We start from the raw sequence: 24,720 nt of genomic DNA, 5'->3' as shown, positions 1-24,720 counted from the left end.
GAGACAGCGCCAACAGGAGCTGGCCAAGCGGCGCGCACTCGAGGACCAGATCAACGCCAACGCCCGCGACTTGGAGTTGGAGTTGCAGGAAGACGAAGAGGCAGAGCCAGAGGAGGACGAGAGCAAGGCGAGCGGTAACGGTAGCGAAAGCGAGGAGGGAGCCGTGGGTGGAGAGCAGCTACGTCAGCCAGTCCAATGAAATTTACTCTCATTTAATGTTCAACTGGCGCGCAGCAAACTGCTCTCGTTCTTCAACCGCGACATGGCCGCCACCGATGGCCAAATCATATTGGCCGCCTCCCGTTTCGGCGATGCCACGCCCGTCTACTTGCGCGACTTCTCCAAGCAACCGCTGCCGGCGGTGGCCAAGATCCTCAAGGGCCAGCACCAGGCGCTCGGCGTGCCCACGCTATCGGCCCCCTCGCTGCAGAGCACGGCGCTGTTCCTGAGCGCCGGCAAGAAGTACCAGATCCTCGCGCAGCCCATCAAGATCAAGGAGGGTCGCAAGCCCACCAATGTGGGCGCCAAGGTGCTCATCCCAGAGACCTATGGCGGCTACTTTGAGCTGCTCAGCGAGGATGGGCGCTCCACGCGCTGCATTGACTCGGTCCTGGAGCTGTCGCGACGCCGCAATGCCCGCGTCCTGGTGCGCGAGACGTTCCGCTGCCAGCAGATGAACCGCACCATCCATGCGGGCGAGCTGCTGACCACGATGAACGACAATGGCAAGTACCTGCAGTGCCGCAACATCAAGGACGAGATCATCAATCTGCCACTCGATACCAAAGCCAAGTTCTCGGCCATAGCGCGCGAGGACAGCATCAGCGGTGTGCACACCGTCAAGAATCTGCTCCTCAAGCGGATGCCAGTCATTGTGAGGTGAGTGTCGCAGCTGTCTATTGATTGTTTCCTTCTTTGTAGGATGTAGATAAATACAAATCCTTGACTCCCACAGACTCGTCCATGGCAGTGCCCCCAAGGGACTGAAGCAGCCGTTTGTGCCCGAACTGCGGCTGCTGGGTTGCGTGGAAATCGATCGGATCTTTGCCCTGCCACTGCAGAAGGACACCGATCTGGTGCCAGTGCCGCTGAATGCGAAAATCAAGCTGCAGCGGGTCAAGAACATGGAGCAGCTGGAGCACTTCATCGAGTATACGCGCTTCCTGGAGAAGGCGCAACGCCTGCTGGCGGATGCGCGCGATCGCCTGCAGATCGTCGATCTCAAGCTGAGCGAGAAGGAGAAGAAGGACTCCAAGTTCCACAGTCGAAATGGCAGCGGCAATCGGCTGCCCGTGGTGATGCTGCCCTCGGCCGCGGGCATGGCCAGCGGTCTGGCGGAGAGCGGCTACGTGCTGCGCAAGAGCGCCAGCTGCGATTCCTGGTCCAAGCAGCATCAGCAGGCGTTGAACAGCGAAATTGCCGAGGAGTACAATGAGATCGATCATATTTACGATTATGTGCGGGGTCTGACGCCCCTCTCCAAGGGTTTGGCGCGCTTCGAGCCCATCTGCGAGTCGCCCACACTGAAGTCACATCACACGGACAGTGGCAGCGGCAACTACTGCAGCCTCATCCGCGCACCCATAACCCATCAGCAGTCGAGTCAGCAAGCCGCCGGCGCCAACAACAACTACAGCAGCCTGGAGTCGAACAAGCACAGCAGCAGCAACGGTGGCGGCCATCAGCATCAGCATACCCATCCGCACCAGCATCAGCACCAGCATCCGCATCCGCATCAGCATGGCCACGGCCATCACATGGTGAATCATTATCACCACAGCCATATACAGGAGGACATCAAGCCGGTGCCGCCGCCCATTGAGACGATACCCGGCAAGAAGCCGGCGGAGAAGCGTCAGCGTCCTACACTACCAAAGCTTTACATCAAGAATGCCAATGCGCATAGTGCCGGCAGCAGCAGCAATGGCAACTCCACGGGCACCGGCACCGCCACCACTCACAGTCACAGCCACAGTCACAGCCATAGTCACAGTCACACTCACAGTCACAGCCAACAGCAGCAGCAGCAGCAACAGTTGCAGATGCAACAACAGGCAACGACCCCAAATGGAAATACAGCGAATGCTGTGGCCAATGCAGCGGCTGCTGCGGTCGCTGCTGCCCATCATCATGGCTCCATGCACAACCATTCGCATAGCTCCCATCCGCACGCTCATCCACATCCGCATCCACATCACGGCAAGGTGCTGACGCCCAACAATCATTTGCCAGCCAAGGAGCCGCTGGAGCCGCAATCGCCGCTGTTTCACATCAGGTAAGGATGCGCTTTTATCCTGCCAGACACGACATCCCTATCCCATTCCTTTCCGTAGGTACAAGAGCCTCAGTAGCCTGCAGTTGACGCCGGACAACAATAACACACCCATGACGCCGCCGACGATCTCAGCACATGGCAAGGGGGCGGCTGTACCGACGTCCAACGCATCGCCAGGCACACCACCCGAAGTGGTGCTCAAGTGTGGCAGCATTCTGAATGTGCACGGCTATCTGACGTCGGTGGGGGCGCCGGTCATGCCGATGCCACATCCGCACAGCCGCAGCTCCAGCAGCAATAACCATCACAATCCGCGCGAGGGCACGCTGGATTCGTCGCGCAGCGGCGGCCGGACATCGGGCGACTCGAACAAGCTGCCGGAGAAGAAGACGCGACGCTTGTCACGGCCCAGAAGCCTATCGAATCTGGTGTGGGACTTGCGGCCATCCAAAGAGAAGTCCAAGAAGAAGCTCTATATTCATCATTTCGATCAGAGGCAGCAGGCGACGTTGTATCTTTAGAGGAGGATGTTGATGATGATGATGATGCTGATGATGCTTGATGTAGAAGTAGCTAAAGATGATAATGATGATGATGAGGAAGAGTAGCAAAAGATGATGCTAATGATGATGATTCGTTGCCAACTCGTTTCTAGCTGCCATCGACCCCAGCAAAAAAAAAGAAAAACAGATCTACAAAAAATACAATCCAAACAACCAACCAACAATAAGATGGAAAAACTACAAACTATATTTGGAACGCTGTGTGTGTTCCTGCAGGTGGGTGCAAAAAACAAAACGGGGAGGCTGCTGGGGGGAGGCGTGGCAAATGCAAATCGTGCTGCGTTTTGATTGTTTTTTGCTTATTAAATTCGTGCAAAAAAAAAAGAACTAGAGAATTGAGACTAAACGAATATTAAAACTGAGAAAATTAATATTTATCTCCTCTCTCTCTCTCGCCCTCTCTCTCTATTGGCAGCTTTCACCAATTTAAATAGCTTGCAGCAGCAATTTTTAATTAACATTGAATTGTGCCTTTCCCTGCTATGCCCCCAAGAATGACGACGAGAATGCTTTCAAAAAACGCAGTTCCAAGGAAATATTCAGCAAGAATATATCTAAATGGAATCGAAAACGATTAAATAAAGGAAGTCCCAGAAAGAAGGGAGTGAAGGAAGTCCCTTGATGAAGAGATTGAAGGAAGTCCATGGAAAAATCGTATAGCAATGCTGACAGAACACACAGCAACAATACACAAACACCCAACATACACCCACACCCCACACACACACACACACACACATCAAGTCTATAAAATTGTGATTTTAATTTTATGTTTAATTTAATAATTACTTGAAAACCAATTTTATTAATTAAATGGAAAAAAGCCATTCATGCGGTTCAGTCAAATACGAGTAAAAAACACACAAGAAAATTTCACACACATAAAAAAAGAAGCCACAAAATAAAGATTAAACATAATATATATGTATATGTACTGTAAACCATAAACTATATACATATAAAGATACATTTAAAAAACCGAATGGCAATGTCAATGTGTAACTAAAAGCGTAAGAAATATTACACAAAAACCAATACGATTATTTATCCGTGTAATGATTTAGTGAATGTTATGCAGCAGCAGCAACACCACAACTAAAGTGTAGCTAAAATGAATTTATAAATGAACAAAATGCAAATCGATTTCCTCCTCATAATTTAGATGTTGTGCAAAACTGTTGATCGAATGCAATCCACACAATTATAATCGAATAACTCTCGTTTAGCAATTAGTTTTCAACTTTTTACCACACAAATGCAAAGGCAAATGCGAAGTGCATTGTCTCTTAGTCGTTTAGTCTGTACATTTTAGTTGTATTAAAAAGAAAAACCCCAGCTTATATGGCCTACAAATAGAGCGTATCCATACACATACCCCTTACATACTATATACTATAGAAATATATATAACTTGTATTTGTGTCTAAATAAATGTCTCAGAAAAATAAATGTATATGCAAAGCAAAAAACTATTCCCAATGAAAGGTAAATGGTCTGGCAATCCATTTGTGTCGACAATTACCTGATCGGACCATAAGTGTGCAACGCAAGGCAACAGGTGAAAATGCGAATGGGAAATGGGAATGGGAGTTTTCTACAATTTAGCGTTGAAAAAGCAATGTGCTCAAAGAGTGCTTAAAGAGCTGAAAACAAGTTGTTCTACAAATTTGCAGAGCTTTAAAGGGGATACAAAGGCAAACAGATGGCTAGAACAAGGATGGACTGGATGGAATCGCCTTTAACTTGGGCAACTTTAAGATGTTGGATTCCATCTAAAATATTGCTGGTTGATGTTTTGTTGATTTTTACAAGATTATTTTTCGAGTAGAATTATCACCCTTTACTCCATCAAAGCTATTAAACCTGAACAACATACCAAAAAAAATGCGATAGGAATTTCTATAAGTATTTGATATAAAATGGATTTTCGGTTCTCCCTTGGTACGTGCCCAGCAGCCACAAAGAATTAACAATTCCCGACACGAATTTCTCTCTATAATATACGATGTGATCTCACATGTCTCGTATATAGTAAGTACTATTGTTGTATGTTCACGTTGAGACAACAAAAAGCAAACACCGGTCTGACCAAAACCAATGAAAATTGCGCAGTTTTTCTAAAAATAAAAGGAAAAACCGAGCAAAGGAGTGAGTGAGAGGAAACTAAAAATAAAAAATCAGTTTAAATAAATGAACACGCATGCCAAATGCTTCCTGGCCGAGACAATGAGGCGAAACACCTGCCTCATAGACACCTGTCCGGGTTTGGGCAAAGAATCAAATTAAATCTCAATTGCTCCGGGGGGCTTTGGGCGGCAAGGGGAATGGGGGATGTGCTAGTATGGCAATGCGGAACCGAATGTTTTATGAAGACCAAATTGCGTTAATACTCGTAATTAGTTGCAATATCGAGAGACTGCGGCTCCTCCAAGCGAGTTCGTTGTTCAAATCTTTCGCAATGCTATATGCAAATACATTGTAGTCCCCATTTGAAGCGGTTACTTGGAGCTGGGTGCTCTGTCTGTTGCTGTGGCAGGAACTGTATCTGGAGCTGGAGCTGGAGCTGGGGGCAACGAATTGAATAACATGAAAAATGCGCTTATATTGCGATATCATCACGTTTATGACGTTGCCACAATTAATCAGCCGCATGCAACCACCGGGCAGTGAGACACCATGGAAGGGGGGGGGGAGGGAGGGACTCTCTGCTCTCTACACAGTGTGGATCATCTCGCACAGCTGTGGGCCTGATGCTGGTGGTTCGGAGAGGGAGAACAAAACCAACCCATAAACGATTCTCTGCTCATCAAATGTGCAATTTATAACAACAACAGACGCCTACGCCATAGACCCTTGGGTCCCAGAGTCTCAGGTTCTCGTCTGAGAGATTCTGAAGGCAATGAAAGAGACCTGCATGTTGGCCAGCCATTTGCTACAGTTATGGCACCAGGAAGACTGGATATCTGGCCTGGCCTGGCCCCGGACCTGCATCCAACCAGCTGCCAACCGTCCCTCAGCTGCCCCAGCCTCCACCCAACCTGTGCCTCTCCTGTGAAAGATCTCTTCTAGGCGATTTGTATCGGGATGTCTGTTTAAACTGTGTGTAAATCGCCCTAAACTACGCATCAGTTTCGGTTTCAATCTTGCCTCAGCTCAGCTCTCAGCTCTCTGGACTCGGTGTCTTTCGCTCACTCTGTCTCTCCATCCCTGCTCTTTGCTAGTCTTCTGTTGCCATCTCTTTTCTGTGCTGCAGTGAATGTTTATTTGAGGAAGTGGCTTCGTTTAGCGTGCAGCTTTATCGCGATATACGGGATGCGTGGCGATATCGAGTATAGCGGTAACAAATTGCCTTCCATTCTGCTGCAGCCGTTCGGCTTCTCTTAATCTTTGTCTTCTTTTGATTCTGTGTGCAAGTCCTGGCCCAGTTCTAAAAACGCTTCCGCCATACAATTAAGAGCTACAGCAGCAGCTCAATTACGCAATCCATAGAAGAGGATATTGAGAGAGAGAGAGAGAGACATCTCTCTACATTTTTCATGTTATTTACACAAGTACACTGTGATATTCCTATTGTAACAACACCTTCTTCACACACACACACACACACACACACATAGTTGTAGTACATACCTGCAATGATATGTCTCTTTGTGTGTTGTAGGGTCTTTGATCCATCTGATCTGCAATTACACTCGCGCGTGGTGGGAGGGGTGGTGGAGGCTTAACGACTTGTTTGGTTTACTTCTCTTCTGCTGCAATTGCGCAACTGCTGCAAAACAGCAACAGGAACAACTGCACTGCAAAAGAAACAACTGCTGCTGCAACAACTGCCTCGATAATCATTCAAATTTACAAGAAAACAATCAAAAAACAAATTCCTAGAACACAAATCGACGAAACTCATTTCATTTCAATTAAAGTTGCACGCCGCTCGCTCCACGGACCACAGACTAGAGCAGAGAGCGGAGAGCAGCAGCAGCTTGAGAGAAGAGTCCATAAAGGAAACGAGAAATGCGGAAAGAACACTGGCAGCCACCGCGAACAGTTGATACACTTTACAGCGGAGTTTTATGGAGGGATAAGGAAATTAATTTCCAGTGAAATGGATCCAATTAAATGTACATATGTATATAATATCAGTTTCATAAGTATAATTGTATGGATGTTTTACACGTATTTCATATACATACATCTGATATGTTGATAAATTCCTCCTCTTAAGCAGCCTACGTAAATCCTTATGCTTCTACTGGGAAGGGTATCCAGTCATGAGAGCGTGCAAGAGCCACGCGGGAGTAGAAGCAGCAGCGTCAGCGACAACGACGTAGGGAAACAAATCCCAAAGAAAACAAATTTAAATAAGACAAACGTCAACCAATTACCGTCAATCGCATTTCCCGCAGCAGCAACAACTGCAACAGCTTCGGCAGCAAGACCGAGATGGAGAGGACGAGCTGCAAAAGCTGCAAAATTGGCAATTTGGGGGCGGAGGAAGAGCAGCAACGGGAACAGAGGTAGGCAGGTAGCAGAAGGAATAGAGGAAGCAGTCGTGGTACCTGAGGAAGCAGAGGAACAAGGCGCGCGCATGTGCAGTTACAATTGTAGACGGCGGAGACGGAGAGGGCGACTGCGTCAGCGTCACACGGCACGCGAAAAGGTCAAGAAACTGTGCAGAGAGTATTTGAATAAGGCTAGTTATGGTGAGGAGGGGGAGAGAGGTGATTCCGAGAGAGCTGAATAGAGAGGAGTAGAAGGAACAGAAGAAACAGCAAGAACCTTTGCTGGCGAAATCAAATCAAATCCAAATCAAACAAACACAAAAACGGTTGGGGTAGGTGGAGAGGGTAGGGAGGGAAGGAATTACTGGAGAGGAGAGCGCAAAAGGGAAGAGCGAACACTAGAGCGGGTAGACAAGATTGATCAGGTGAGCGGGAAGGGAAGTGCAAACAGTAGAAAAACAGAAGAGAGTGGTGAGTAGGAGAGAGGGCAACAAGGTATCGAACAAATTTCCATGCTCTGGCTGTGAAATTCCTCGATGGAATGACTGTAACGACGACATCGACGGCGACGAGCAGCGTTGACGAAGTTCGATTCCAGGCTTGCCTTTACCTTCCCTCTACCCCTTTACCATGCATATCTACATAGGTGATCGCAATTATCTGTCGCGTGGTGCATACAGTGGGCACTCAATGGAGACTCAGATTACTTAGTCTAACGTTAAACATCAGCTGCTCGGACATCAGCGTCAGCTACTGGCACCGATGTAACGGAGTGTATTTTTCGTTGCTTATGATTTGTTATTGGGACTACATTTTCTCTATTCTGGGTTAACACTGTACTTTAGCATGACAGGCCATCGATGGGAATGTGTAGATGTGTGTGAATGCAAGGCAAGGCCCAAAAAATAGCAGCACTTGAAAACGAAGAAGCAGAATACGGGTATGTACTACAAACAAACTTTCCTTCCACTTAAATTGCCCCATGACGGGGCTTGCACGTACTGACAGCTGAAGCTGTCTCTCTTTCTCTCCTTTGATTCACCCAAGTCTGTCTCTATCTCTGTGCCTGTCTCGCGCTGAGGTCCAGATCAAGTTGGCCTGGCAGTGCATCCATCATCGATGATTCTCATGCGAAAAGGTCAACTGAACTCAGCCTCAAACCACTTTGGTCTTGGACTTGCTCTTCGACTTTGACTTTGACTTGGTCTTTGAGTCGAGTCGGTATCCGCGTCACCGTCACCGTCACCGTCTCACAGAATGAGGAGTACCAGTCCCTGGTCTTAGAATTTCAATCATCGAGACGGGGACCAAACTCAAGTGAAATGTGGCAGCATCTCGGGCATCAGCGTCAGCTCCAGCGGCTGGCTGTTTGTTGCTTCTGTGCGTCTCTGCAACATTGTCGCTCCACTCCACTCCACTCCGCTCCGCTCTGCTGCGATCGGACTCGGGAACAGCATTTGCCCACTTTGTTCTCAAGTCGCTGAAATTGCAACCGATCACGTTCATTGCATGCATACAAAGCAGCAACATCAGCAACAATAATAACAATAACAAAAACACAAACAACAACAAGAGCAGCAGAATCCCAGCTGCAGTGCAGCAATTGGCCAACTCTGTTGATTTCTCATTCGATCCATTTGAAATTGTTTGATGCCCGTTTGATATGGAGGCCATGTTCGTTGCTGCCTCGTTACCTTCGGAGTACTTCAATTTCAATCATATCCAGGTGCTCGCAATTGCTGCTGCACCCTAACGATGTGGCCACAAGGAGTCTCTCCTTTTGCTAGCCCTTTTTTGGGGGCAAGCACAGCATCGAACTAATGAATTCAATGCAGTGTGGGTCACTCAGGCAGAGGTGACCAAACCTACAACAGGAACTTTGGATTTTAGAAACTTCTTTTTCAATTCCCCTAAAAATTGTATCTCCCCTACACTTTTTGGTATGCAATTTCTACTTTTACATTATGAATCACGCTCGTACACGATCCGCTTCACAGCAAAAGGGAAACATGCATTTGGGGCATGTGCGAAATGTGGTCTCAATGCAGCAGCAACCACACCAAACATCACCTGGGGCGACTACCGGCAAGGGTTTGCTCCACGTACACGTACAGAGCATAAAATCAATAAACCAGCACAGCAAACTCTTGGCTTTGGTTTGGTTTTGGCTCGGCTCGACGCGGCATGTTGCACCACTGTCAACAGTCAAGTGGCAGTGCATTAAAATTGTAAACTTGAACAGCAAACAAAAGCCACAAACAGAGGATGCGTCGCTTCACGGGTGGACTGAACCTGGGTACCTCTAGCACTGAGGGAGGAGCTGCAGTGGGAGACGGTGACGGAGGAGCAGCCTGCAGCTTTGGCTTCAGCACTGAGGTGCAAGTCAATGTTGGAATTGTGTGTGCATTCGGTTGCTCGGTATCCGACTTATAAGCTCTGGCAATTTCAAATTGTGCGTCACGTACACGCATAATAGGGGGGGAGCAACAACAACAACAAAAAAGAAGGGAAAAACGTAATGAAAACATATGAACAGAGGCGCGGGGCGGTACCTGCTCGGTATGCTCGTAGGGCAGGAGCCAGGAGATGGGCTCGATAGTGCCAGTAGGCACTGGCAATCGCAAATGCACAAAATAATAATTTTGCAATACGCGCAGTTCAATTACAACCAACAGCAGCAGCAGTACGTTCACACTGAGCGAAATTCAGGGCCGTGTTAAGAAAAATAAATGTCAGACTTACATATAAAACGATTATTTAGCGGGGATCAATCTAATATTATAATAATTATAACAATAATTTCTGGTAAGTTTACTGATTGCAATTGTTAACTTTTGCTTTGATTTACTTCAACATTTTGTTGCTGTGTGGCAACGAAAAACCCCATGGAAGAACTGCTGGACTCCTGCAGCCAGACTGGGGCTATCATTCTGGCCATTTATTGTACAATCCATTGCAGTAATATAATTGATACGAGTATGCTCTAAGTAATTGGCGCTGACCACGCGAGCTGCTTTTTTGCCCCGTTTGCCCCATTTGCTGCTGCAAGTGAGAGATCAAGCAATCGATTTGTATATCAATGTATCCATCGATCGCCACGCTGGCGACACAGAGGACCACCCCGCCTGGACAGAGTCCAGAGCCAAAGCCAGACATTCATCTCGCGCCTAATTGCATGGCCAGAAGGAGCAGCAGCAGCAACATTGGAGGAGCACAGCAGCAACATCGGTGGAGCAGAGCAGCAGCAACATCGGTGAAGCAGAGCAGCAGCAACATCACTTTTAATGCGATCAACTTGGTGTATTTTTGCTAAATTTTGTTTATAAATCAAAAGGCCCAGTGGCTGGTCCGTCTCTCATGTGGCATAGATGTTGCTGCGGTGTCGCTGCTGCTGCTGTTGCTGCCTTTTGTTGATGTCGCTGCTTGTTCTGTTTGATGTTGAAAGCTTTACGCTTGATGTCGCCACATTTTGTTGCTGCTGCAACGAAAACTGCCATTTATAGGCAATTAGGGTTTTGATTTGAGTTGCTGCTGGTTGCTGCTGCCACTGCCACTGCCACTGACACTGCGTGTCCTGTGAGCGCCATTAATGCAGTGTGCAACAAATCATGGCTGCAATTAGTGCGTGTTTATGACTGCAGCCTGGCTGAAGAGGGCGCCATTTCAGCGCTCAATATTTTTTGTACTTTAGCTGCTGCAGCCCCCCCGCAGCAGCACAAATTTGCATGCAACATCAGCCGCAACCACATCGAGTCGCAACCGATGATGGCCAATGCAAACCGTTTTTGGCCTAGACCAGGGCCAGTGCCAGCGCCAGCGCCAGCGCCGGGGCCTCTGCTGTCCATTCGAGTGGCGTCAATAATAGCCTGTCGTTGGCTATAAACGCCCGCTGGCCATATTGTTTTAGCCGATAGTTCAGCTTGTTCCTACCCCCCCTGCCACCCAGCCACCCTCCTGCCTGCTGCTCCTGCTGATGCACTAATTGCACTATATCGATGTGTATGTGCATAATGGCATAGATCATGCTAATATAATTACATGCTGGACAGCAGCAACATGGCCCGAGCATCCCATCAAAGTTGATATGAGGAAGAGATTGCTGGGGCTGCCCAAAGACAGCGACAGGGAGAGAAGAGAGAGAGAGAGAGAGAGAGGGGCAGAGGGAGAGCTGGGGCCAATGGTAATTGATCGAAATTAAGCTTTTAAGCAAAAGCTCTTTAGATTTACGACTGCTGACAGCACAAAAGTGTACATAAATGGTATACTTGGGGGTATACGATATATTATCTTTTATAATAAGATTCTGATATGGAAAACAGCACTTGGAATTTTGCAGAATTCTATGAGTTATACCGTAGAAATGATTGCAGCCTGGGCATGCAAGGGGTTCTCTGGCTGATGACATCTTTCAGCGTCTCTCCAATCCAATCAATCGTTCATTTTCCCAGCCAGAGAGCGCACCCGAAAAATGTTGCAGTAATTTCTATATCAAAAGGCAATCCTGAGAACCGCTGGAGAGCCCCCAGAGCGGCAACCTTGATTAGCCAGGCCACAGAGTGGTGTGCCGTTCCGTGATGCACACAAAAATGGGGCGCTCAGGGCCAGTGATATATCAAAATGGCTTGACCACAAAGAAGCATTTGTAGCTGAAGCTTTATCGCTTGCAGCTAGAGAAATGCAATTTTCGGCAGCAGCAGCAGCAAACAACAAAAAGATGGCTGGAGAGAAGCGAACTGGGAGAATTTTCATCTATGACGAGGATGACGATGGCTGTGCGATGCTGCTTAAAATTCCAAAGCAAATTGCGGGCAACAAAACACAACAAGAAAACACAATGTAGCTGCATGCAGACAGCGTGCAACATCAGCTCAGACATAGACTCTGGCTCTGGCTCTGGCTCAGGCTCAGGCTCAATTCAGCGTCATCACAAACATCAATTGACCCTTTGGTGCTTCAGGATCAAGCGTAATAATCGCCAGCATAAAAACGCTTTGCACTTTTGCACCGCACCGCAGAGGTAGGCAGTCGGGGTGGGGATAGGAGGTTACCAGTTCCCAGATAACGTGGCAAACCCAAGCAACACATGTGCCGCCTTGACCATGGCTCAAGTCTCTAGCATTTTTTTTAGCTCAACTTTAATTTAATGACAACATAATAAGATATAAATATTTTTTAGTTTTACACACAGACATGGGGCAGGGTGTCGCTTAGGATCTCTTCATCTTGAATGGTGACATCTATGGCGATCCTGGACCGGCACCCCTTCAAGCTGAAAACTGAGGCCTCAGTCGCCTGAGCTCGTTAATGTCAGCATAGACTTTCTTCAAACGGATCAACGGCTTCTTCTTGAAATAATTGAAATCGGAATTGGACTTATGGATCAGCTGAGTGATAGAAGATGTCTGGCTTACTACGTTTATGCACCTGAAATGGCTAAAGATAAAGCATTGATTTATTCAGTGGAATATCGGAGAACAGTTCGCTTTTGGCGTTGTCTTTCACCTTAACATAATTCTTATACGTAAATTAAATCTCCTGCAAATTGCACAACAATAAAGTTCCCCCAAGTTAAGGTATTTTGTAGTCCAGAGACTTCTTAGCCGGTGCCTTCGTTTCGTTCATTTTGTTCTGTTGTTATTTCTGGAGTTTTTATAGCACCCGCCTATGGGGTCAATTCTGCACGCTGTCATGTGTGCCATACCCATACCCATACCCATATCCAATGGACCCATAGTTGGGCTCAGCGAAACGAGTGCAACACGAACTATTTAATGGACTTGGCATGCACACTCCTGCGCTGTGGCATGGCCATGGCCACAGCCAGATTCCAGGTCTCAGGTCTAGGTTCAGTTTCAGCCGCATCGGTTTCATTGCCATGTGAGAAGAAGACATCTGTGGGCCCAGACAGACAGACAGACAGACAGACAGACATCTCTGCGGGATGGGTACAGAGTGTATTTGTCTGTGTCTGCCTGTATGATGGTACGTTAATCAGCTTTTGGCTGGGCAGACTTTTCATCAAAGAGCAAGCGAGCGGCACCCACACGCTGCACGCTGTTCCGTGGCTGGGCAGACTGGGTGGGGGGCAGATGGTGCAGAAAGCAGAACAGATTAAGCATACGACGTGTTTGGCAGTTATCATCGACCCGAAATGCCAGCCAGCGAGCCAGCAAAGAGATGGCAATGATTCCTAACGGAACGTCATGCGTCGTCGACTGTTGCAGGTTGCTAGAAGAGGCACACTGCAGCCTGCAACCTGGCTAGAGGTCTCCCAGTAATTTATGATTCGCAGCGCACGGCGTGCAAATGATCTATTGCCCATTGCAGTTATACCAAGAGGAGGCTGAGACTGCGACTGCGACTGGGGCTGGGATCAGTTTGGATCGGCACTTGTTGCATCAGCAATATAACAGTTAAAAGTGATTTCTTTCGCATTGGATGTGCACTTGCCTGCCCCCCCAGGGCAGGCCCTGACAGTTACAAAGTGCGCCCACAAGTTTGCGGTCAGGTTAAATGACCCAAAACCCAAGCCCCTGCCTCATAGAAGCCACCAACACAATGCTGTCCGGGGCAATGCGTTGCTTTCCGTTGCGTTGCGTTGCGTTGCATTGTCGACGCCATCCATTTTCGAGACGCTAAAAATGATTAATGGACTTTTCGTGTTGCCATCGATTGGGGCGCAGAGTCATAAATAAAGCAAAACAAATGCAGCGGCAAAGGCAGCGGCAGCGGCAGATCGACAACAGTGAGGGTTCCGTACTGACTCCTGGCTTGCTCTGACGTTCTACAAACTTCCATTGCGTATTTATCATTGGTAAACTTTATTCTTTACATTTACATACAACACGATTAAAATTACTTTGTCCAATTTATATGTACTTGCAGCACGCTCTGTTCCTATCAGGCGTGCCACGTACATACATACATACACACATGTGTGTGTGTGTGTGTGTGTGTGTGTGTGTGTGTGGCTTGAATGGTGTATAAAAGAGAAATATGATATTGTATATTTGCAATAGAAATCTCTAAATAAACTTTAATCTAATCTGGCTACTATAAGTTATGCTGTTAGCAGAGCAGAGCTGTTGGCACTCACGACTCCACCCGGCTGAGAATGCTGCAACTGACGTTTGTTGGTTTGTTTGCTATTGCTGGGATTTGTGAGCCGTCTCTTGCGTCCACTGCTGCATGGCGGACTATAAGGACGGCGGATTGTATTGGAAACCCGGATTATTGAACTTGAATCGCGCGATCTCGAACTGCAGTGTCTCGTAGTTGATGTCGGCCAGACGCTTCAGCTGATGGGCTATCTGCTGGCCATCCTGGCTGCTCAGTGCAGCACTCAACGGTGTGGTATCCCGCTCCACCTTTGTACTGAGCAGCGGCGGCACGTCCTGTTTGTTTGAAATGCAACGCGGCGCATTTTGAACTGCAAAGGGGAACGAAGTAATCAAAACTCTGCATTAGTTGGACAAGTACAAAGTTATAGCTACCATGGTAGATGATTTGATCGGGCCGGGTCTGGGTGCGCAATCGCTTCACGGGCAGTTCGCCATTGATGAGCTTGGTTTCAACGACAGCGCCGGAATTGATGACTGCATGGACGCTGGAGTTGCTGGAAGCAGGCGTACGACGTGCGGCCACAAACTCAACGGGATGCGGCTCTTCCACGTGCTCAAACGATGTGTTGTCCACGACGATGGTGCGGTAAGTGCCACCGCCCGTATTTACAGCGGTTGTGGCAGCATTCGCGGCTTCAAGGGCGCCACCGTTGTCGGTTAGATTTTCGTCGATAATGTCCTCCTGTTCGACGTGTTCCTCGAGCATATCCTCGTCGTCTACTTCATCGTTAATGGCCTCCTCGACGGCGGCTTGCAGCTCCTTTTGGAACGCGGCCGAAGTGCGCTGTCCAATGTCCTCCATCTCATCGTCGCCGTCGTCCTTCTCGGACTTCAGATTCAGCAGGGCCTCGCCCGTGGCCGAGGGCACCTTGCCAAACAGATCGAGTGCTCTGTTTTCTAGCATCGTCATCGATATGTCCTTCTCGGTAGCCATCAGGCTGCGTCTGTACTTGCATCTTGTCGTGTTCTTCCAATCGTTCAGTCGCTGCAAAAGGCGGGAAAAGGGCTTATGGGATGCTCAAACTACACGAAATAGATTCCCGGATTACCTTGCGCCACTCCTCGGGTGTGAGTGTGGGGCCCGAACTGCATTTGTTTAGCCGGTCGGAGAGCTCCTTCCATTTTTTTGTCAAATAGTTAAGATCATAATCGCGCGGCACCCGTCCGGTGGCGAAAATTGAGTCCGCCTCCATCATGTCTATGTACATCTGGTACTGTTCCGAGGATGTGCGCTTCTTTCTTCGGTCCATTTTGCTTTCCATAAACGGTTAACGCACGCCGAGAATATTGTATTTATTGCCCCAAATCGTAAATTAAAAAATCCGACGCCACAAAAAGATGCGAAGTGTCCACAAACAATTTTAACGCGTTTGGGATTTTTCAGTGCATTTCCACAGGCGATGCACAGGGTTGCATTGCACTCACAGCGACATCTGGTGGCAATGCATTCATGCGATAGTTTTGTTTTTATTTTATAGTTTATTCTTTATTTTTAATGAAGATATATCTTTTAAAACTTAACTTAACAGGCCACTAAATGATGTTCCAAAATGTCACAAAACACTATCGATATGTTGTTGATTTTCATTAGTTTGTGCCATGGCGCTATAACTCTGGCGAATTGTACTCAAATCCGGGATTACTGTACTTGAAACAAGCAATCTTGAACTGCAGTCCGGCGTTGTGGATGTCCGCGATTCGTTGCAGCTGATTCTCAATCTCCTGAGCGTACGTGGGAGTGTCGTTCCGAAGCGAACTTTTCACTAAAGCCGGAAAGTTGAGGGAATTAGTTAGTTTAAAATGTTTCTGTGTGTGCAACTCACCTTCATAGAGCTGCTGGGGTACTTGTACGCGCACCCGCTTCACGGGAAGTTGTCCATTGATGATCTTGGTGGGTGGACGCTCTTTGTACTGCACTGGCACCTGCTTAACTTTGCTTGGGGGACCCTCGCTAATTCGTATAGCTTTTGGGGGCGGGCTGGCATCTTCGCTCGACTCTGCGTAGCTCTCAACTAGTTCCTCGTCCAGGTATTCGCTACTATCGTCGATGACCACTGTGCTCACGTCCGCGCTCTCACCAAAAATACCCAAGGCTCTGGTTTCGAGCGGCGAGAGGGATAACTTGGCTCCTGGTGACATCGTGATGCGCCTGTATTTACACCGCGTTGTGTTCTTCCAATCGTTCAGGCGCTACAAGTGGCGAGAAGGTGTTAGCTGTGCCCCTGCTACCCTAAAGTAAATTTCTGATTACCTTTCGCCACTCTTCGGGTTCCAGACTGGGCCCCGTCCGGCAATTGTTTAGCTTATCGCTCAATTGTTTCCATTTCATTAGGTCCTCGTAGCGCGACGCCCTGCCGCTTGCCAACACTGGATTAAACTCCATCATATCCAGATAAATCTGGTACTGCTCGTAGGAGGTGCGTTTGTTGCGTCTGGCCATTGTTATTATTAAAATTATATTAGAATTCCAAAATATCAACAAATGGACGCCACTGCACACGATGCGAAGGTATCGATAGTAGTATCGATACTTGTTTCACACCTCTTACGTGGAGACTATCGATGTTCTGCAGATACAAAAAATGAAAAATTCAATTAATTAATAATTGTATAATAATTATCTACTTCTTTGTAGCTGTTTTTATATTTGATAAGATTTTGGTGTAAACTGTTCGACGCCCTGGCTTATCGAACTAGTAAAAGGTTGTTTTTTTCTATGTACCGGTTTCGACGCTAGGCGGCTCTGCTAGGAAACTCGTCGCTGTGTAGTTGTCATGTAGCATAAGTAATACCATTTTGTGGAAATTTGGACAAACAAATTCACTTTCCTTGATATTGAATATTTAAAATATTAAAGCTGAAGTGCACTCAAAGACCAAAGGGCAGTGAAAAAAGCCTCTTGAGACTTTTGGCTACCGGAAGCGATAGTCAGGGCATGTTGTAATGAGGCTGTTGCCCTATTAAAGCGATGCAAAAAAAGACGCATGTGAATTTTTACTCTGTATTGTGAACGGTGTGAACGGTGTGAACCAGATGATAGTCTGTGTGCAAGCGAGATAGCAAGTGCCGACACACTGAGAGCCAGAGTAGACACAAAAACTCGCATTATAGTGCGGGGCCCGAGCGCCCATTCCGAACTACATTGTGACTTGAGGCTCGCCCTCACCTTCCGCCCGTCATCCGGAACAAGTCACCACCTCAGCAGTTGATAACAGAATTTTAATTGAACGCTCAACATGGCGGAGGTGGTAGAGGAGCTGCCCGCAGCAGCAGCCGCCTCCTATGCGGACGATGTCGCTGCTTCTGTTATTGTTGAGCCTGTTGGCACAGGCCTACCGGGCGGACTAGCCCTCACGGCCAACGGCACTGGCAGCAGAACCCTAACCCTGCCACCGGCAGCCATGAAATTCGCCGATCTCACGGAGAGTGGCAGCGAAAGTGGCGACGGTGATGGCGATGGCGACGGCGATGGCAGTGCCAATGCCAACGGCAACGGAGAGCCGGGCACCAGTGCTTCGGGCAGTGGACGCACCTCGCCGCCACCCAACTGTGCCATCTGCTTGTCGCGCTGCAAGCGGAAATGCTTCACCGACTCGTGCATGCATCAGTTTTGCTTCAAGTGTCTGTGCGAGTGGAGCAAGGTGAGTATCAGGCGGGACAGGTGTGGAGTGGCGTACCAAATCCGATTCCTAACCATGTTTCCTCGTTGACAGGTTAAAGCTGAGTGCCCGCTGTGCAAGCAGCCCTTCAAGACAATCATCCACAATGTGCGCACCCTGGACGACTTCGACAGCTATCCGGTACAGAACTCATCACCGCCCATACCCGATCATCATCCAGCGTTGCGTTTCCAAATTGTGCGGCGACCCAGGTTCATGCCGCTGGTGCAGAATCAGTCATCGATGACGAACGATCTGGACGGCGCTGCGGCTGCGGGTGATGCCTCACAGGATGGCCTGCCCACCGTTGAAACGGCAGGTGGGATCCGACACGCGTACAACCGCTTCGAGCCGTACCGCATGGAGTTGATGAACTTCTATCGGCACGACCAGGATCCCGCCATCTCGGGCAGCTCACTGAGCCAGCTCTGGCGGCGTTATGTCTACGATCGCAAGCTCTATGCCCTGCCAGTCAGTGACACTCTCACCGGCCACTTTCGCGAGTGGAGTGCTCGTTTCTACAGGTGAGAACCGACCGGGTCCGGTGGTTGTGCGGTTCAGTCGTTCAACGTGTTTTACCCTTGCAGAAACAATCCTGCCCAGATGCATCGCCTGATGCCGTGGATACACCGCGACATTGTGTGCCTGCTGAGGAATGCTGCGCACAGTGTCAGCACCGTGATGCAGCTGATGCACGACATTCTGCCCATGACAAACATACTGGGACCGACATTCCGGCGCCGCTTGTCGCCGTACTTGGGCGCGCGCACCAGTCACTTCATTCACGAGCTGTTCAACTTTGCCCGCTCCCCATTCGATATGATTGGCTACGACCACGTGGTGCAGTACTCGGCCCGTGTGGCGGAGGAGGTGGAAGTGGATCTGCTGGACATGGTCGAGACACAGTCGTCCAACGAGAGCGACTTGCACTTGGAGGTCGGCGATGGGGAGACGGCGAATGCAGAGTCATCGAACGAGTGGAATGCCGCCAACGATCGTCCGTCCACCAGTGTGATTGTGACCAATCCCGGTGCCACACATTCCTTCAGCGTGACCATGGACAGCGATGGCAGCGAGCTGCCAGGGATCTCAGTACGACGTGCCACCACCTCGACCGTCGGCTCCCAGACAGTGGCCATCAACTTGAGCATGCGGCGTCCGGCCAGCGACTCGGAAGTGATCGAGATCGATGATGGCGATGCTGCGGCCAATGCCGAGGTGGCCGCCATCACCGATGGCAGCAGCTCAAACAGGCGACAGGCCGGCGCCAGCATACCGATTAGTGCCCACATTGAGCTGGAGAGCAGCAGCAGCTCCAGCGGCGATGATGAGTGTGTCTTTGTGCTGGAGCTGAAGCCGCCGCATTTGCGCACACCCGAACAGGTGACGCTCGACTCCAACAGCGATTCGGACGTTGTGTTTGTGCATGAAGTGAATGAGAGTCCGCCGGCCAGCCATCGCCCAACGGCAGCCACAACAGACGCCGCAAATGTTGCGGTACAGAATGAGGCTCAGACGGCAAACCAAGGCCTGTATATGGGTCCCAGCACAAGCGCTGCCGCCAGCAGAGGCAAGAACTGGAAGCAGTGCTACGACTACGCACGTCGTCAGGATCTATTACGCATCGCTGGCTCCACACGCTCGAAACGCACCAGGCATCCCACTTTCCTTTCCTCAGTCAGCCAAAGCAGCAGCTCGAGCAGCAGCAGCAGCAGCAGCAGCAGTAGCAGCAGTGCCACACTCTTCAAGTGGAGCTCGAGCAGCGATGACAGCAGCGAAAGCAGCGGCAACAGCGAGGTTCCCTTGGCCACCACCAAAAGAAGACTTCGCAAAGCGCAGTCACGCAAGCGTCCAGCTGCACAGAAGCCCAAGAGATCAACACGAAAGCGCAGCAGGCGACAGGTCGAGCAGGCCACAGCACAGAGTCCACCAAAACAGGAGGATCAGGAGGAGGAGGAAGAGAAGAAGCTGCCGGTGGCTGAGCGCGAGCCCGAGCACGCAAGCACCTCCGATGGCAGTTCAAGCGATGATGAGTCGGGCGGCGGCAGCAGTGAAGCGAGTGGTACGTTGACCCAAACAATCTTAATGCCCCCCCCCATAATCATGTTCCAAATCCTTTTGCAGTACCCAAAAAGAAGAGCAGCAGCGAGGACTCTGACGATGGCAGCCCGGAACTTAATCTGCAGCTTAGCGCTCTGCGTGCCGCTTTGCGCTCAGAGGCAGTCTTGGAGGATCGAAAGCCGCTCAAGCTGGAGCTGCACATGCCCAAGGAGGAGCAGCCACAGCACTCACAGGCGCCACCACCAGGCGGGAGTATGCATCAGCAGTCATTGGAGGAAACGCAGGCCGAGTGCAGTGCGCCGAAGCGTCGTCGCAGCTGCAGCAATAGCAATCTGTCCAGCCACAGTGCCAGCGTGGCGAGCAGCAGCACAACAACAGCCTCCTCCAGCTCGGCCCTGAGCTCGTTCAACTGGCGCGCAACGAGCTATGCGAGTGACCCCCTGGTGCGTGGCACTGGCACTACCGACGAGCACGACATTGCCCACTCCCTGATTGAGCTGTCCACACTGACGCATGAGAGAAACGCTGCTGACACTGCCGACGGTGCAGACGCCGACGTGGACGTGGATGGTGGCGTCAGTGGAGGTCTGTTCAATGATCAGTCGAGTGGCGTCGAGGAGGCAATTGTCTTTCTGCGCCATGCTCTGCCAAACACTGCCAATAGCCTGGAGGAGGATGTGCATATGGGCTTGTACTCGGATGCGGATGCCGAAGGCAGCAATCAATATCAAATGGAGTCGGCCATCGATGTGGTTGGGGAGCCGCTGGTGGAAGCCGATGCAGATGCAGAGACGGCGGATGACACTGCCACAGCCACCGAAGATCAAGAGGAGGATGAGGACGACGAAGATGATGACAATGAAAACGAAAATGAAGATGAGGAAGAGGAAGAGAACGGAGCTGAGGATGAGGAGGACGATGAAGATGATGAGGATAATGACAACGACAATGACAATGACGACGACGAAGACGAAGAAAATGATAATGAAAATGATAATGATGAAGATTAGCTAGAGGAACAAGGCACAAGCTCCAACCGTTTATTACACTAAAAGAAAATGCTGTTCAAAGTTTATTGATTGATTGTCTTCTCCTAATCTGGATTCTCAAATGTGTTGCCCCTGTCCCCCCACTATAATAATCTATTATTTAACTTGTAATGTAATTAAATAGTTAATCCTAGGCCTAAGATTGCCATTTTAAGTTGTAAATATTCACAGCCCCCTTATTAATATTTTACATATATGTTTGTAGTTGGGCAACAACTACCTATAAGCGAAACATTATTAAAATGTTCAACCCACACCCACATACAAAAGTACTAATGCATCCAGTGTGCCCCAAGAGCGGATGGATTCTTTTGCAGCATGGGCAGAGAGATCTATTCACCATTCCCGTTATTGTCCTCCCATCCTATCCCACTCATGTTGTACATTTATTTATTTAAGATCATCTAACAATTACCTATATAGCATACACAATAATTCAAGTTCATAGCTTCGAACCATAGAGATAACGCCACTTTGGCACACACCACACAGATGATGGAGCATTGGAGCGAGCAGAGAGAGCGTGTTAAATGTTTTGGACACTGGTGTGGCCCGATCGCCTCAGGGCGTGGCCAACTTTAAACTTGAGCACACACAAAAAAACACAGAAAAAGAACAAACATTAATTATAACACAAAATCAAATAATAAATGTAAAGATTTATTGTAAAAAAAAGAGAACGCATTTTATTTCTTACAAAGGGATCACCGATTTTGATAAAATTACTCACAAAGCTGTACAAAAGTTTGTTGCTGCAAAGACACGTGAGTTCAAGGAATATTTTTATAGATTTTACAGATGTTTGCAGGTTTAAAGTAACTTCTTTCCGCTACAATCGTAACGGATCGCTTAAATATCGCTAGTCTGGAATTTCAGTTTGAATTTAAGTATATTCCTAGCTTTGTTGGTGTGTGTAGAGGGATTCCTCGAAAAAACGTGCACACACTGTTTTGGCAGGTACATTTTTGAGCTTGGTATTTGGTATTTTCAGTGTGTACACACCAGCGCTCAAACAGCTGCTGTAGCATAGCCGGCAAAGCCAGTTGCGATCAATACTAGCTAAACACTCCGCTTAAGCTTTTTCAATTGCAATCTTTGCATTTGATTTGCACAAAATATGATCTGCTCCGATGGTTTTTGCCAACACTGCACACTAAGTGGTATTTTCAGTGTGTACACACCCGCTGGAATAGTGTAGAACGCAAAGCGCCGCCTTTCGCTCTGTCAAAACAATAAGCAGGCGCCTGCAAAAGTTGCTGCTGTGCACAGATTCAATTCAAGTAAAGTTGCTGCGTTAGGTAAATAAACAAATCGAACCCTCGTGTGATTCAGCGGCTTGTGGAACGGAAACGCAGCGAGATATCTGCAGCTGGTCTGAATTCTTTCTTTTGCACACTTCAATTTGCGACGAGCCGCCGCGAAGTTCGGTTCAGTGAAGAGCAGATCTTTGCCGTGAATATGTCTACGCGTCAGATGATCTCGTGGCGCATCTATGTCTATGCCAATTCTCTGTACTCGGTGCAGCCAAGCGACAAGCGCGGCTTTCGCGAGTGGAGCCCCCAGGCGCTCAGGTAAGTCGGCCAGCCACAGGCGACTCACACGAACCCATCTTGATCCAGTGTGTACGTTCTGCCACAGAGACGATCCATGTGCGATTCATCGCATTATGGACTGGGTGAATCGCGATGCCTCCGTGCTCGTGCGCAGCAGCGAGGAGGAGATGGTCATAGCCTATGAGGTGGTGCACGACATGCTGGCGTTTGTCCCCATGCGCAGCACCGAGTTCCAGGACGCGCTGCTAACCTTCTTTGGCGGCAAGACAAGTCACTTTGTGCACGAGTTGATTAATTTTGCACGCTCGCCGTACGACGATCCAATTGCCTACGAACTGAGCGTGCAGTATCGCTCCATGCGCCCTGAGCTGGTAGAAATGCCTTGCACCTCGGCGGAGGCCCTGAAACGTCAGCAGGCCAAGGCGGAGCTGCATAACTTTGTGCAGTTTGCCGCTCGCATGGACAACGATGATTGTCTCAGCTTCGAGGCAGACATGGAGCTCGAGGCGGAGGATAGTTGTGCCATCGATGAGTTGGTTCTCGTTTCGCAAGCCAGGATTGTCGGCCGTGCCCAGATGGCAGAGTCGCAGCAGCCGCAGCAACAGCAGCAGCAGCAGGAGCCGCCGACATTGCAGCAGCAACCGCCGACATTGCAGCAGCAACCGCCGACATCACAGCAGCCGCCAGTGCAGCCTTCGCCATCACAGGAGCCGCCGACTCGTCAAAACAATTCATATGCGGATGCTGCCCTGCAGGAGGCTATCGCCAGGAGCATGCTGGAAACGGCTCAGAATCATCGTCGCGATCGGGCGCCGCGTCGCTTCTGGTTCCATCCGTCGGCACGCACCTCGGCACACTCGGCCTGGCCTGCTCAATTGGCGACTCGCGGGACTTTGAATCATGGACCAGCTACAGCGCGCAGAGGTCGGCGCAATGGTGCCATGGATCTGGTTTACGCTTTCCATACGTATGGCATGGCCCCGCCGTAGGTTCGAATGGGAGCCTAATTTAACCTAGTTTTAATTACATTTCATTAACACACACACACACACTACAGACAGACACAATAGCCCCAGCCATATGGTACGAGTACGCACCCATCAATGAGGCCAACCAACCAGCCAACCAATCCAATTCCTCATCATTAAAAGGGTTCGACTGGCATCAAAAATTGATAAACGTCCCTGCCCGAACTGGCCTCGATGACACGGCATTGGATAACTGATAAAACGGATGGCCTGCCCCATCAATAAAAAAAAGGGACCGCCAAACGGTGTGCCAAATATGCCTTTAACGCATATTTTCGTGCACGGTCCTTTGTCTTAATTTTTGTTGGAGAATAAAAAAAAAAAGGTAGCTCCACGCCCCAAGCCCTCGCATGTCACACGGCGACGAGTGCGGGCAACGGCTGGTTGGCAGCGCATGAAAAATTGAATTACACGCACTTTTGCGCATAAACGAGAGCTGAAAAATATAACAGCAAAAATTTGAACAAAATAAAAATAAGCCAGCGACTGTCGGCCAGCTGGTACAATGTGCAGATACACTTTCCATTTGTGTTAAAGCATTTGCTAAGCATTTACACACACAGAAAACATTTTAGTTGTGCATATTTTTTGATTTGTAAAATTAGCAGCTGGAACATACAGCTAAAAAATATGACAAAATTATTTGTAACTTGACACAAACGTTGATTAAAGAGAATGGAAATTAATACTGCATCTAGAGATGATTTATTGGCAAGAAAAAAAAGAGAAGAGCTAAAAAATATGAAGAAATTAATTTAAATTTACCTTTTAAATTACAGACAAATAAACTGCAGCTAAAGAAGATTTATTGTATCATTTTTATAGCGAAAAGAGAGAAGAAATTTATGTTTAGCAATCGCCACAATTAAATGCCATAAATGTGCCTTTATTTTTCGTTTATATTTTCACTGA

General features: G+C 48.7%; 4 protein-coding genes across 7 annotated transcripts; 3 read left to right on the top strand and 1 right to left on the bottom strand.

Annotated features, from left to right (window-relative positions):
• Positions 1-226: 226 nt before the first annotated feature.
• Positions 227-3,697, top strand: LOC117890040. 2 transcript variants are annotated; one of them, XM_034794660.1, is made up of 5 exons: positions 227-879; positions 956-2,275; positions 2,334-3,054; positions 3,254-3,425; positions 3,466-3,697. In XM_034794660.1, exons 1-3 carry the CDS (start codon positions 263-265, stop codon positions 2,794-2,796), a joined length of 2,400 nt encoding a protein of 799 aa, XP_034650551.1. In that variant the 5' UTR covers positions 227-262; the 3' UTR covers positions 2,797-3,054; positions 3,254-3,425; positions 3,466-3,697. The 2 variants fall into 2 exon arrangements, with proteins under 2 accessions (XP_034650551.1, XP_034650550.1); XM_034794659.1 differs by having other exon boundaries at positions 3,254-3,697.
• Positions 3,698-14,134: 10,437 nt separating this feature from the next.
• LOC117891129 lies at positions 14,135-16,968 on the bottom strand. Of its 3 annotated transcripts, none has more exons than XM_034796336.1 (3): positions 16,710-16,960; positions 14,831-15,443; positions 14,135-14,766 (listed from the first exon to the last, which is right to left on the bottom strand). In XM_034796336.1, exons 1-3 carry the CDS (start codon positions 16,896-16,898, stop codon positions 14,534-14,536), a joined length of 1,035 nt encoding a protein of 344 aa, XP_034652227.1. In that variant the 5' UTR covers positions 16,899-16,960; the 3' UTR covers positions 14,135-14,533. The 3 variants fall into 3 exon arrangements, with proteins under 3 accessions (XP_034652227.1, XP_034652226.1, XP_034652228.1); XM_034796335.1 differs by lacking the exon at positions 16,710-16,960 and adding an exon at positions 15,508-15,835; XM_034796337.1 differs by lacking the exons at positions 14,135-14,766; positions 14,831-15,443 and adding exons at positions 16,023-16,221; positions 16,282-16,648 and having other exon boundaries at positions 16,710-16,968.
• A 250-nt stretch (positions 16,969-17,218) lies between these two features.
• Positions 17,219-21,674, top strand: LOC117892488 (E3 ubiquitin-protein ligase Topors). Its single transcript, XM_034798754.1, has 4 exons — positions 17,219-18,099; positions 18,172-18,641; positions 18,705-20,179; positions 20,242-21,674. The coding sequence occupies exons 1-4, from the start codon at positions 17,695-17,697 to the stop codon at positions 21,186-21,188; spliced, it is 3,297 nt and encodes a 1,098-aa protein (XP_034654645.1). The 5' UTR covers positions 17,219-17,694; the 3' UTR covers positions 21,189-21,674.
• Positions 21,675-22,475: 801 nt separating this feature from the next.
• Positions 22,476-24,272, top strand: LOC117892489 (headcase protein). The gene is made up of 2 exons (XM_034798755.1): positions 22,476-22,798; positions 22,866-24,272. The coding sequence occupies exons 1-2, from the start codon at positions 22,686-22,688 to the stop codon at positions 23,767-23,769; spliced, it is 1,017 nt and encodes a 338-aa protein (XP_034654646.1). The 5' UTR covers positions 22,476-22,685; the 3' UTR covers positions 23,770-24,272.
• Positions 24,273-24,720: the final 448 nt, after the last annotated feature.

This window comes from Drosophila subobscura, chromosome E, assembly GCF_008121235.1.
Source record: "Drosophila subobscura isolate 14011-0131.10 chromosome E, UCBerk_Dsub_1.0, whole genome shotgun sequence".
Lineage (NCBI taxonomy): Eukaryota > Metazoa > Arthropoda > Insecta > Diptera > Drosophilidae > Drosophila > Drosophila subobscura.
This window is presented reverse-complemented; position numbering and strand designations above follow the sequence as displayed.

What these genes read in the sequence shown, in the direction of transcription:
- LOC117890040 (XM_034794660.1), top strand. Translation starts at nt 263, where the DNA reads ATGGCCGCCACCGATGGCCAAATCATATTGGCCGCCTCCCGTTTCGGC. An exon ending in CGGATGCCAGTCATTGTGAG is followed by an intron (nt 880 to 955) that starts GTGAGTGTCGCA and finishes TGACTCCCACAG; the next exon opens with ACTCGTCCATGGCAGTGCCC. An exon ending in TCGCCGCTGTTTCACATCAG is followed by an intron (nt 2,276 to 2,333) that starts GTAAGGATGCGC and finishes TCCTTTCCGTAG; the next exon opens with GTACAAGAGCCTCAGTAGCC.
- LOC117891129 (XM_034796335.1), bottom strand. Translation starts at nt 15,720, where the DNA reads ATGGAAAGCAAAATGGACCGAAGAAAGAAGCGCACATCCTCGGAACAG. An exon ending in CACCCGAGGAGTGGCGCAAG is followed by an intron (nt 15,444 to 15,507) that starts GTAATCCGGGAA and finishes CGCCTTTTGCAG; the next exon opens with CGACTGAACGATTGGAAGAA. An exon ending in CGATCAAATCATCTACCATG is followed by an intron (nt 14,767 to 14,830) that starts GTAGCTATAACT and finishes TCCCCTTTGCAG; the next exon opens with TTCAAAATGCGCCGCGTTGC.
- LOC117892488 (XM_034798754.1), top strand. Translation starts at nt 17,695, where the DNA reads ATGGCGGAGGTGGTAGAGGAGCTGCCCGCAGCAGCAGCCGCCTCCTAT. An exon ending in GTCTGTGCGAGTGGAGCAAG is followed by an intron (nt 18,100 to 18,171) that starts GTGAGTATCAGG and finishes CCTCGTTGACAG; the next exon opens with GTTAAAGCTGAGTGCCCGCT. An exon ending in CGGCAGCAGTGAAGCGAGTG is followed by an intron (nt 20,180 to 20,241) that starts GTACGTTGACCC and finishes ATCCTTTTGCAG; the next exon opens with TACCCAAAAAGAAGAGCAGC.
- LOC117892489 (XM_034798755.1), top strand. Translation starts at nt 22,686, where the DNA reads ATGTCTACGCGTCAGATGATCTCGTGGCGCATCTATGTCTATGCCAAT. An exon ending in TGGAGCCCCCAGGCGCTCAG is followed by an intron (nt 22,799 to 22,865) that starts GTAAGTCGGCCA and finishes GTTCTGCCACAG; the next exon opens with AGACGATCCATGTGCGATTC.